This window comes from Trichoderma atroviride, chromosome 2 (genome assembly GCF_020647795.1).
Source record: "Trichoderma atroviride chromosome 2, complete sequence".
NCBI classification, from domain to species: domain Eukaryota; kingdom Fungi; phylum Ascomycota; class Sordariomycetes; order Hypocreales; family Hypocreaceae; genus Trichoderma; species Trichoderma atroviride.
This window is the reverse complement of record NC_089401.1, coordinates 829,064-841,830: the sequence shown is the minus strand read 5'-3', so window position 1 is coordinate 841,830 and position 12,767 is coordinate 829,064. Positions and strand designations below refer to the sequence as shown.

Sequence of the window (12,767 nt, the reverse complement as noted above, 5' to 3'; positions counted from 1 at the left end):
GTCCAAGTACATCATTAAGATCGTTGGTCCATGATAAGTCAAAAAAAAAAAAAAAACTGGTCTTGGAATAGTACTCCCGCATATGGCCATAAATATCAGAGCCTGCTGCAAGTCACCATCCACTACGCAGCTCGTAACCGAGTTTCACCGTCTATGTAGCATTTATCACGCGCATCCTCCGCCGCTATTGTCGCATTAAGATCTTTCTTTGGCTCAGATCTACCACACCTACAACCGCCACATTGCCAGCCGGCAGTAATAACCGATACATATTTCCGATTTCATATTCATACAGAGTCTAGACTTCAACATGCTTTTGTTGTAGCGTAGCATTTACGTCATATGGGATTGATAAAGCCAGTTTTGCGAAGCTCGGAGTATATTATTGATTGTTAACTTAGGAGTTGAGCATGGGGTTGTGATAGGGTTGACTATACGTTCGCTGTCACCCATCAATGATCAACGTGCTATTGTTGTTCCTATAGGACACAATATGAATATTCCATCAAACTCTCCACAGCATCTTTATGAAACATATAACCATTTCTATAGGGGCCATGCGGTGAAATTACCAAGAGCCGTTTGACTAGAAATAGTCCAACATCCCATCCGTTTGACATGTTAAGACAGGACGCAGAAAGATTACACCTCGTGCCAATCATTCCTATTAAAACTGTTTCTAGATGAAGTCGCCGTCAATTCTGGTCTCCATCTTTTTTTTGAGAAGCATTGGATATGCCCAGCTTCTCCCACCACCCATCTTCAATACGCCTGATGCTAGATTCTATGACTGGCAGCCACCGGACCCGACGATTGTAAGTGATGATTGAAGGATAAACCTAACCGCGTCTTTAAGAGCCTAACATCGAATGACAGCTCGTGGCCCTTGCCCAGCTCTTAACTCTCTCGCCAACCATGGCTTCCTGCCGCACAGTGGCAAGAATATTACGGCCATTGACATTATTCGAGGCGGCTTTGAAGGCTTGGGTCTCTCACCAGAGTTTCCGGCTGTCGCAGGTGTCTCAGAGCTCTTAAAGTCATACACACTTGCCTCATTTAACCTTCACGAGCTATCCAACCATGGTTTTATCGATCATGACTGCAGTTTGTCCCGCCCGAATATTGGAGACGGCGATAATAATGGCTTCAACGAGACGATTTGGTCTGTTCTTCTTCAAGTTCTGAAACATTACTCTATTACCACTCCTCAAGCTATTGGGGCAGCCAGAACGGTGAAAGACTTGTTAGACATGGCTCATAAATAACCCTGCTCAAGACTACGGCGCTCGCTCCATTGCATTTGGCGCCTTGGAGAATGGACTACTAATTGCCAGCCTCGGGAGAAGCCCAAAGTTGAAATGGGTGCAAAGAATAATTGAGCATGAAAGGCTACCGACGGATTTTGGCTTTACGCCTACTCCCCTTTTGATTAACAATTCTCCCATTATCCTCACATTGGGTGTAGAATCACTTCTTTCCCAGCCTCAGTTGATCAAGCTCTTAGGCAACATTACGATAAAGACTCCGACGGTGAGCACAACAATAATCTGTCTTAAATGCATACTCGACTGACTTGCTTTCAGGATATCCTAGCTGAGGTATACCCATGAAAAATTATAATCTTACCTGCATCACATTGGTACTTGAACTGGCCGGATTCCCTTTATCTTTTATGAGTCCAACGCCTGAGGTTGCGAGAAGTGCGACGATAAGAGAAAGGAACAATAAATGTTAAAAATGTCATAACATAAACATAATCAAATATTGAGGTTTTAATGACGTAGGAACGGTTACATGATAGCATAACAAAGAAATATTATTTACATTTCGATAACACAAAGTAGCTATATAATGTCACCATTCTACTCTACCACAGGGTCCCCAAAGAGAAGGCAACATGAGGGAGGTTCAATGCAGCTGAATGTTTGTAATATATCGTACAGTGTTTTCCCTTCGTCTTCAGCCTCTGACATGCCCTTAGAATTGCTAAGAAATTATGTCATGTTTCCACATGTATTAGAAGGCTACACTCACGCGGGATCCGGATAAAGCCCCGGGTACAAGAGCGCAATTTCAGCTAGGAATATAGAAGCCACATCTAATGCAAGCAACTTACCCTCTGCAGTCGCGAGCTCTTATTGGTTGGAATTGATTATCGGTGTGCTCTATGCCAGGGCTACCAGCGTTGAGACCCAACCGAAGACCAGGGCCAAGCCATTACTAGTACTAGTACTACTTCAGATCATTAGAAAGTGATAAATGATACCACTAGTAAGCGACCCCTGGTACAAACCGCCGGAGAATGCTGGGCTACCTAGCTCTTTGTTTGAAGTCAGGCTTGAAGGAAGATAAAATGAAGGCAAGCGGAGAGAAGCGTGGAAAGCACTGTATGTAATCGATTTGAGTAGGCCCAAGAGCTCGCCCGAATCTCGTGTGTGCTTGGCATCATATCGCAACACGACCGGAATCATCTGCAGATATGCAAGGTGTCTCAGCCGTACTGATAAATGTAGCACAGAGGTTGAGAAAGAATGTGCCGCCCAAAAGCCGTGATGTGCTCGGAGAAGGTTTTGGCAAAAGTGCTGGCTAGGAAGTCAATGATTGTACTCTATATTATCTCATAAGTCAGAAGCGAATGTCATTTACGTGTAAGCAAAGCGGTGATCCTAGGCGGACTCCATATCGTAGATGATTGATACGACTTTAGATGTCTTAGAGGGCAGCCTGAGTAGCTCACACTTGACACATAATTTAACATAATGAGACGAAGTGTACATTAGATGCCTGTTGGTTCCATGCGGAATCTCCGAGCGCAATTATAATATGAGAGACATAATTCTGAGTACATCTCATCACATATCTACAGCATCAAGAAGGTTCTAGATGTTACCTTAAAGCTGCGATTTTGTTAGCCGAAGAAGTAACTTGGTATATTGCGTATTCCTACCTAACTACTGTAAGCGGACCAATCCAATATTGCCAACACAGCAGTCGGCTGCAGGTGGCCACGTAAGAAGAGTTGGCTGATGGGGCAGCTAAATCAGGCTCTGGGCTGCGTTTTGCGGCAGAATTTTCCCAAAAGAAAAGCAAAATAAACATTTAAATATTATAACGGCCCCAACTATTATTGTTATGATTCCTTCCAAGCATCACAACATCTTTCAGCTGCCTGCCTTATAGAGATCGTCTTACATTAATCTTCAATCAATAATCGCCTAACTCTTTCTGTCGATTTAATTTGACCTTCATTATCACAGAATGATACCATCTGTTTTCTTCCTGGTTTCGATAATCGTGTGTTTGGCAGGCCATGTATCTGCCGGCGGGGACGACTTTGCGTATGACCTCAGCTCGAATCTCGGACCGTACGTTAAGATAATGGACTTTACTATCCTATTACTCTCTAGACTAATATTACTGGTCTCTAGCATTCTGGCCCTCTTTGTCGAGAGAGTAGTCATGCAATTCATGAGTCAGGGTATGGATATAATGGACTGCATTCTGCTGGCTATGGCCCCGATTGGGGCCGTCACCATTGTGGTGAGCGCTATCAGAGTATCGGGATCACCCTGGTTAAGATCATTTATTGGGAGAGAGAGAGAAAATCTTTCAGCGGCAGAAATTGATATCATGCCCTCCACTTCGAGAGAGACGTGCGAACTATGGAACGGCAATACTGTGATTCGATGCCCAGGTGCAGCCGATATATACCAATTCATATGCTTAATCCCGAACGGATACGACGTCTCAAACCCCGGCCCAAATCCATTCAATATACGATATGAAAGTCTACGTGATATTCTAGAGGATTCCACACTTAAGCAAAAGTTTCAAGCGACTGAAAGCCCCACGAGAGCGCCAGAGAGGCGTACACTGCTTTCAAAAACAAGTACGTAATAAAGATATCTGAACTTTATTTCCATTGCTAATTGTACTTTAGAAAAAAGAGATCAATATGCTTCGAAGCGCTTCAAAACTAGAATGATGCCACTCACAGATAAGCTAAGACAATTCTGCTCGTTGTTTTTGAAAACGACAACTCGGATTCGCTCAGATCCAGAGGACCAAGACGGGTCAAACACGGACACTTTGTTCGGGAACTCTGAATCTTCCAGCCAAAGAGTCCCCTCATCAGGAAATATTTCAACAAAAGACTCAAGGAATGAGGAATTAGAAATGATCATCATTTCTGGTGATTCGGATGAATGCGCACCAAATGTCCTTCTCAATTGTAACGACAGAGTTGGCCAGAGCGAAATATACCTTGCCGCTGCCTTTGGTCTAATCCTTCAGCTTGGCGCTATCGTATATTTCGCAGTTATCACATATCATAAACCTATTATGTCCCGATTCTTGGAAGATGGTAAAAAGGCGGTCGGATACGCCTTTCCATGTGCCGCAGTGGGAAGTATTCTACTGGTATCTGGTTTGTTCATATGCTCTTGGGTCGTCAGTGAGAGCACTACCGAAACGCATTATGCAGCAAAGAATCACCAAATGTTCGTTGTCTGGCTACAGAGAGGCAACACTGTGAGCTATCAAGTGTTTAAGCCATATGCAATCTATCCAAAGAGCAAGCGAGAATACATCACCATGTCTCGGAGAAACTACCATTATGGCCCCATGGACATTAGAAGCTTTGCTCTTGGTATACTACAGAAGCTTTTCCATATCAAAGAAAGAATGGACGAGGAAAATTACGACCGCAGAATGCTCACTACGGATATGAATTGGCCCTTCGAATTTATTACATTCGTTGGCGCTCTTATTTCCCTCATTGGATTCATTTCACAATTCATCGGGATGCGGGGATTGAATTGGACCGCATCGCTTGTACAGCTTGGTACCACACTGGTGGTAACCATACTTCGGACCATAGTTCGACGTGGAATAAGAACCCCTCCCAACACTATCCGCTTAAAGCCGACATTTGAGCTCGATTGGTTTGCTCTGAGCTTTGGAAATCTTGTTACATCACGCTGGATCAATTATAGTAATCTAGCCGATCCAGCCAAAGTCACCAATGATTCAAGTGTTACTCAGTTGTCTACGTGGGAAGTGTGTACTGGTGAGGAGAAAACATACTCTCCCTTGGAACGTCTTCGTACGGAGAGTGGTGAGGACAGCGATCTGCGTACCAAAGTCTCATTGCCTCATCAAATGATGCTTACAAGAAGAAATTTATCAAGATGTTCGAGATGGAAGAGCCCAGTCCTGGAAGAAACAATTTATTTGTCAAGAGCAATTGAAGCAGCCGCGAATGCATTCTTGAGCGAACAATCGAATGTAGAGTACAAATGGAGGATTCCAGCTACTTACACAGCAGACAATTGCACCAACTCTGTCAATGACAATGTCTATATAACCATTTCCAGAGATGAGCAGCATGGATGGCGAGTTAATGAAGCCGATATTGAGGCAATTCTCTCGCTATGGTTATACTCAATCTCATCGACGGACCGTTCTAAAACCAGTCGACCACGAACTGTGAGAATTTGTGGATCAAGCAAATCTGAAGAACGCCTGATTAGGGACCTTGGGTGGTGGATGAGTGAAAACATTCCTAAACTTTACAAATACACTGAGGAAGAAGTTGCTCAACTTACCAGTAAAAATTCTGGCTGCACAGTAGTGGGCTTCAGAATTGAAGACGACGGCGCGAAAAGACCAACCAAGGCTCCGGCGCTAAACGACTCCGTGAAGACATATCTTGGCTTAGAATGCCTAGACAATCAGCAAAGACTCTTATCCCGAGACTTGTTTTTTTCATTCATGCGCGCAGTTGCAAAGATGCCTGAAGTTGATATCACAAGCTCATCGAGCGCACATCCATTGGCTTCTAGCGCAATGACTAAAGGGTGGAAGCAGCTTAAATTAAAAAACGATGATATCTCTGATTTGGCCAGAAGATTGGAAAAGATCGGGTTTGGATCACTCTCGGACATCTACATTGATCTAATTATACCTCTGAGCCTTGAACATAAACTAACGAACGTCAAGAATATCATTGATGATATTACAAGGGAGGCACTTGAATACGAGCACACACTACAGTGGGAGAAACTGGTCGACGCCTGTATTTGTCTACTGGATTTAGCTCTGCACTTCGATTTCAAAGAGGAATCTTCTTCCCCACGAGCTATAGTCATCTGCCTCGGGTTTCTTTACAGATTACACCATGAAGCAAAGCTTCAAGAAGCTGAAAGGCGACCAGAAGAAGAATTGGCAACACAATTAATAAGACTCAAAAGAAGATTCCTTGATGATAATTTTCGAATCTCAGCTTACTTTTCGGCCATCCTGCCGGACGAGCTTAAATTCTTCGCCGTGTCTCTCAACATGCTGGCGGGGCTCAATAACAACAGCCCCGCATCGTTCCCCAATAGTTTTCAAATTTCTGCCGAGAATCTCAGTATCATGAAGGAAAGAGAACCAGAGCGACATTCACTCATTCTAGATATCAAAGCATTGGAAAAGACGGATGCCTTCGGTTGGTCACTGCTTCACTATGCTGCCTACATGACCTTGGACATAGATAACAACTGGGAAAGGAGCGTTCAGTTTCCTAACCCTCGAGACCTCATGGAGTGGACACCTTTGCATCATGCTTGTTTCTTCGGTAACGAGAACATGGTGAAAATGCTACTCAAGTATGGAACTCCGATTGATATTGCTGGAAAAGATGGAATTACGCCTATGCACTGTGCTGTCCAGAGTGGGAAAGCCGAAATACTACATATATTGATGGATGAGCTCAAAGAAAGACGCAAAACGAATACTAGAAAAAGTAAACGCCATGTGGATCGCAACGAGAGACACCCGATTCACTGGGCCGCAGTCGAAGGAAATGTCGAGATGGTTCGTTCAATGCAAGACGATATCTGCCTAGTGGATCGCTTCGGTTGGACTCCTCTTCACCTTGCTACAATATATGAACACGAAGAATTACTTCAGTGCATTACTCAAGATTATGCAGATACCATGAATATTAGCGACAATGGGCTCCGTACGCCTCTGCAGCTTGCTGTGGAAAACAAATCACTAGTCGCCGTTCAAATATTGATTCAAGCCGGTGCTAAGGTCAACACCACTGCAAAGGATGGCTCAACTCCGCTTCATGTTGCAGTAAAACAAAAGCAAGCTGAAATCTTGAAGTTGCTCCTAAAATATGGAGCCAACAAGGAGGCTATGGATAGGGAAGGTCGTACTCCATTCTACCTATCTATGGAGGATGGCGAAACTGAAATCATAAGTCTGCTAAAAGATGATGGCGCAGAGGTGTAAACAGCAGCAAAATATAGAAGAAGACCATTACACGTCGCTTTAAGTCATGGTCAAGATGGACTTGAAGTTGCGGAGATGTTGCTTGAAGCCGGTGCCGATGTTAATGCTAAAGCTCCAGACGGCGCAACTGGGATGCATATCGCAGCGGAAAGTGGGCTCCTTTTCGAAATCCTCGGATTTTGGGCCAAAATTAGCTCAAGGTCACTTGATGGATTCAGTAATTTCACACCATTCGCCAAAATTGACCCTATATCTCTAGATGGCTTGGGAAATACCAATTCCTTGACCGGCAACGACCCAAAATCACTGGATATTAATGCGAATGATGAATACGGACAAACACCGCTGCTGATTGCGATTTATAAGGCAGATTGGAAAGCTGCCATACTGCTGCTTGAGATGGGCGCTGACGTCAACGCAGACAAGAGGAGCGGATACACAACAGTCCTCGGCGCTGTGACAGGGGAGAATGAAGATATCCTGCTTAAGTTGCTAAGAAAGGGGGCCAACGTGAACGATGCTGATGAAGACGGATACTCGGCACTGCATCTTGCTATTAACAACCAAAATCAGAGGATCGTTCATGCGCTTTTGGATTCCAAGGCCGACATTGATGCTGTTGTTTCAGGGCGGAATTATACTCCACTGCATATTGCTGTTCGCCAGGGGCAAATTGAAATCGTACAAATTTTGCTCAATAGGGGAACCAACACGAGGATACCCAACTTCCGTGGCTTCTCACCGTTACAGCAAGCTTTACACAGCGGAGATCTTGCAGCGGCGCAAAAGCTAATAGAGCATGACAAAAAGGCCACTACCAAAGCCGTATTAGAAAGGTGTGATAGGGGTAATACTCCGCTACACACATTGTCTGCTCGTAACTGGCTTGACGAAAATAAGTGCAAAATCCTTGAGGAACTCCTGAGCATTAGCTCAGAAATTGAGATCAATGCTAAGAATGACGAGAAACTTACACCACTGGATTTAGCTCTCATTGAGGCATGGGGGGATCGCCTATTCATTGCTAAATTGCTAGAAAAGGGTGCAGAACCGGGCTCGGAGATGACGACAACAGCATTAGAAGATTGGAAGAGCGAGCACCTTGGATTGAAAAGCCTTGGGGAATAGAAATTTGATCTGAAAATGGCTTAGCTTAATGATTTTGGTCTTTTGAGATAACCTGGATAGACTACGTCTAAGTAGTTGGGTTGCATTGGACTATTGAAATTGCTGCTATCTAAAGGTCTATTTCTGAAGAAAAGTTAGCGTAATACGGGCACTATCACCGCAAGGCAACACTAATTGAGACATAATCTTCGGCACATCGATTGTCGAGTTTTAATGAAAGTCTCTCTCATGTCTAGGAAATCACAGTTTGAGCATAAATTGAATATGTTTTAAATAAGAGAAGAGTTTCTGTTAATGATTTGTCATGATAAGTGGTAGAATTCTCATACAATATTAACTTTGACCAAGCCCTCTACTCTCGCGACGAAACCATTTGAGCCGCAGGGAACGGTGATTTATTTCAAGAACCAGAAAAAGCTCATATTACTCAATAAAAACTCACATGCTATTCATGGATCAAATGGCTCTAAAAGAGTGCTTCTGTGAACTCTGCTCTGTGTCATTGTGGGCGGTTGTGCTCTCCGCAATTCTACGGGCACTAACGGGACATCCCGTTGGCAAGAGCGCCACATGCACCTTCCATAAATCGCTAATAGCGCATGCTTAGAAGTCTACAGCCATGCCAAAAGTCTCTTGTGGGCTGCGTATTTGTAGCCAGCTGGGCTAATAACCACATAACAGAAGCATCAATTTTACCTAAACACAAGTGAAAAGGCTGCAAGCTCAGACATTTACAGAAAGCAGATAAGCTGCATAACATGTTCGGGATCTTACAGTTATGGGTAAACAGGGCGAACCGCAGACTGTGTACTCTGTGTGACACCAACTATCCTCACCTGTCTGTCCCATCATAAACATCAGTTCTAAATACGTCGTAAATTTAATTGATGAAGACGGAAAAATTATGCAGCTGCTTTCTCATATGAAATGCGTAAAGCAGCTTGTCAAACCGGGCTCCAGCAGCCTAAGAGATTAGCATTGATGGCCTTTGGTTCAACACCTTCATTGTTCTGGGCTCAATTGAGAAATGCGAACAAAAATCCACTCCCAAGGAGTAAATCTTTTACTTTAGAAATCTTGATCGAGACTCGACATCTGCTGGGAAGTTCTGAAAGATGAGGCTCATTCTATTGAGCCTCATGGCACGGACAGCGCATAAATCAGCCTCAGGGAACACAGCCTCAGTGAAAACGCCTAGACAGGCGCTACGATGAGCGAGGGCACCAAAAACCTGCTTAGCGCCGTGTGTTGCCAGCTGCTAATTGGCTGTGCAAGCAGTTGAATCCTAGGCCACATCCTACACCGTCGAGAATGGGCATGTCTGTGTACATGCCGTTTGAGAGCTAGACGAGCCAGCTCTTTTATGAGAAACGGCGGCCTCGAGTACCAGAAGCATGGCTTGATACAACACAAAACGCTGAAAAACCCACTAATATATCCATTAATATCCTCTTCAAGGCTTCTGTGTAACAGAATCGAGCATTTTGTTGTTCGTATACTTCAATTCTAAGTAATAATCTCTCGGATAGGCAATGCTGTAAGCCCGTCGAATATACTGATTATAGCCAACGCGCTCTCCGTTCGCCCCCAACTTCTTATACAGCCAGTACATCCACGATGGTGCTTCAAAACCCTCGTCTGGGGTCTTTCGGCGAGTGCCTGAACTGCACCGCCTCCGATTTGTACGGCATCTTCAACTTTGAGTCCTCCGACCGCGTGCATTCGATAAAGTTCCGGGATGCTTTCGCCAACAAGGAAATCTGCGCGTTTTGCCGACTCCTCGCGCAGACGGCACGCAAATTCACGCCCCATCAAGTTGTCGACCATCGAGAGGGAGTGCCGGTGACGTTCTCATTCTCTGTGAAGCATTTTCAAGACACTCTCGCAGAGCTAGGAAGCCGCTTTCTGCACGTCACCATATCTCCACCTCCGTCGCCTCTGGATATAGACAAGCAACTTGCATTCCGCCTCATACCAATATCGGAGTCGCTGCCTGAGTCATTATTCCACCGTATTGACCAGGACAGGATTGACCTCGAAATTTGTCGAAAATGGGTCACTAAATGCGAGCGCGAACATCCTAGCCAGTGTGGTGCCTTTTCCAGCCCAACACAATCTGGCCCAGGATCATCGTTTCGCCTAATTGATGTTGTCGATGAGTGCGTTGTAGTGCCGCCGCCCGGCGCTCAATATATTGCTTTAAGCTATGTTTGGGGCCAGACTCAGTACCTGCAATTAAATAGCCAGACTGCGCCCATCTTATCTGAGAAAGGTAGTCTATTCGCTCAGGAGACCCCTATTGGCCAGACAATTACCGATGCCATCACGGTGGTAAAGGCTTTGGATGAGAGGTATCTCTGGGTCGACCAGCTTTGCATCAATCAAACTGAGCTTCATAAAACTTTACATATCAAGTCGATGGACAGGATTTACGGAGCCGCCTTGCTTACTATTGTTGCAGCCGATGGCATTGATGCAAACGCCGGCCTTCCAGGCGTTCGACCAGGAACACGAACTCGAAACATCAATCAGCTACATGAAGAAATCTGGCCAGGCTTTTCTATTGCCACCGCACTTGATCTTCCCCTGGACCCAGCCGGTTCAGTCTGGGGCTCTCGAGGGTGGACTTTTCAGGAGCAGTTACTGTCTAGGCGTTTGCTTCTGTTTTACCAAGGCAGCGTTTTTTGGCAATGCCGAAGTGCATGTTTCTGTGAGGATGCACCAGCCTCGATGAAAACCCAAGCCAAACAAATACACTGGCTCGAACAGCTGTCGCCTCGTTGGGCACAAGATGAGGCTCCGCGACAGCGCATTGAGAAGCAATGGGATGACAATGGAGAGGATTTTATGCCAGTCCAATTGTGTCGCCCTGTCGTTTTTAACGAATACGCAAAAGCAGTGAAAGAGTACACTAAACGGCGTCTCACTTTTTCTGACGACATAATTAACGCGTTCGAGGGAATCTCGAGCCAATTGAGTCACCACATGGGAAACAAATTCCTGGCTGCTCTTCCCGAGAGTTACTTGGATATAGCATTGCTTTGGACCCCATCTGTCTTGCAAGAGTGTCGGCAGAGTGAAGAAACAGGATTTCCTAGCTGGTCGTGGGCTGGCTGGATTGGACAGGCAGGATATGATGCTCCTGGTCCAGAAGAGAAAGAGTTGATAGAGTTGACTACAAAGTGGTATGTCAAAGATGGGCCGGCGACACCTCGTCTAGCAAATGACGTTGGCATGGGCATTGATGAAGCCCCTCTCGGCTGCACTCTCAGCATCAACGCGCTATGCTGGGAGCCCATATTTGAGTCCATCGGAGGATATTCTGGAAAGAGGCCAGAAGTAGAAATCCCCAGCATGCAAGGCCCATACCTCCAATTCTGGACGAGCTGCTCATTCTTTACCATTGTCCAGAGAAAGTGGCGCGACCCAGAGACACTTCAGATGAATTCATCGGTGAGGAAGCCGATCCATGCGCATATCCACTGTACAACGGGCAGCAGACGCCAGCTCGCGGGACGCCTGGTCCTCAATGGCAACGGGCCTGAAGAAGTGATAGAAGGCAAACACGAGTTTATTGTTCTTTCCGGAGCCTTGGTCAAGGGATTCGACTCAATTACTGGAAACGTGACGTATTCGGACGAGGCGGAGATGTACAATGTTATGCTTGTTGAGTGGGATGACCAACATCAGGTTGCAACTCGGCTGGGTATCGGTAGGATATTCAAGGAGGCGTGGGATATGTCGTTACCTACTATTCGATTTGTAACTCTTGGTTGACTTTCATTGTATTTCACACATTTACGACTGTTGAACGCTCTCCATTCTGTCCCTTTTTCGGAGTATATACTTAGCCATCTATCTGGTTCTCATTTGTAATAAACGAAATGCCAGAACACGACTGCGCATAGAATTGTTTCCTACATCCCTGATCAGAACGTCATTTCCATTCTTTTTCTAGTCTATCACGTCAAAGGCATACTAAGGAATTATGCATCATGATTTAGCTTATTTAGACCACGCACAGATCACGCACAACGACTATGTATAACGATTGGCTATGTCAGAACAAGTTACATCCTACCAACTCCAATATTCGTATTACGTTTTGTGTTGCCGGCTTATCTTCAGCCCGTATGACTCCTTGAAAGTGTCATATGAACAGCGCCAAAGGCATATTATGCGACTATTGCTATTGTGGCTCCTTCGGACTAATGCATGCTTTGCAACGTGGTACGAGAAAGGACGAGACTATTAGATTCCCTTGCGGCAATTGTGCCTAGCAACTAGTCGTCGCACAACCTCACTGGCTCGCCAGGCGAAGAGGCGCTGACCAAGGGAGGCTATGTTTTCGGAGC

At 45.2% G+C, this 12,767-nt stretch overlaps 5 protein-coding genes across 5 annotated transcripts; all 5 read left to right on the top strand.

Moving 5' to 3' along the window:
* Window positions 1-869: 869 nt before the first annotated feature.
* Window positions 870-1,265, top strand: TrAtP1_002964 (uncharacterized protein; the record flags this gene model as incomplete). Its single annotated transcript, XM_066111693.1, has 1 exon — window positions 870-1,265. One exon carries the CDS (start codon window positions 870-872, stop codon window positions 1,263-1,265), a length of 396 nt encoding a protein of 131 aa, XP_065967772.1.
* Window positions 1,266-3,258: 1,993 nt separating this feature from the next.
* Window positions 3,259-3,980, top strand: TrAtP1_002963 (uncharacterized protein; the record flags this gene model as incomplete). The annotated part of the gene is made up of 4 exons (XM_066111692.1): window positions 3,259-3,365; window positions 3,429-3,540; window positions 3,846-3,889; window positions 3,941-3,980. The coding sequence occupies 4 exons, from the start codon at window positions 3,259-3,261 to the stop codon at window positions 3,978-3,980; spliced, it is 303 nt and encodes a 100-aa protein (XP_065967771.1).
* Window positions 3,981-6,312: 2,332 nt separating this feature from the next.
* Window positions 6,313-7,284, top strand: TrAtP1_002962 (uncharacterized protein; the record flags this gene model as incomplete). The annotated part of the gene is made up of 1 exon (XM_066111691.1): window positions 6,313-7,284. The coding sequence occupies exon 1, from the start codon at window positions 6,340-6,342 to the stop codon at window positions 7,282-7,284; it is 945 nt and encodes a 314-aa protein (XP_065967770.1). The 5' UTR covers window positions 6,313-6,339.
* Window positions 7,285-7,359: 75 nt separating this feature from the next.
* On the top strand, window positions 7,360-8,412 carry TrAtP1_002961 (uncharacterized protein; the record flags this gene model as incomplete). Its single annotated transcript, XM_066111690.1, has 1 exon — window positions 7,360-8,412. One exon carries the CDS (start codon window positions 7,360-7,362, stop codon window positions 8,410-8,412), a length of 1,053 nt encoding a protein of 350 aa, XP_065967769.1.
* Window positions 8,413-10,029: 1,617 nt separating this feature from the next.
* On the top strand, window positions 10,030-12,189 carry TrAtP1_002960 (uncharacterized protein; the record flags this gene model as incomplete). Its single annotated transcript, XM_014087591.2, has 1 exon — window positions 10,030-12,189. The coding sequence occupies one exon, from the start codon at window positions 10,030-10,032 to the stop codon at window positions 12,187-12,189; it is 2,160 nt and encodes a 719-aa protein (XP_013943066.2).
* Window positions 12,190-12,767: the final 578 nt, after the last annotated feature.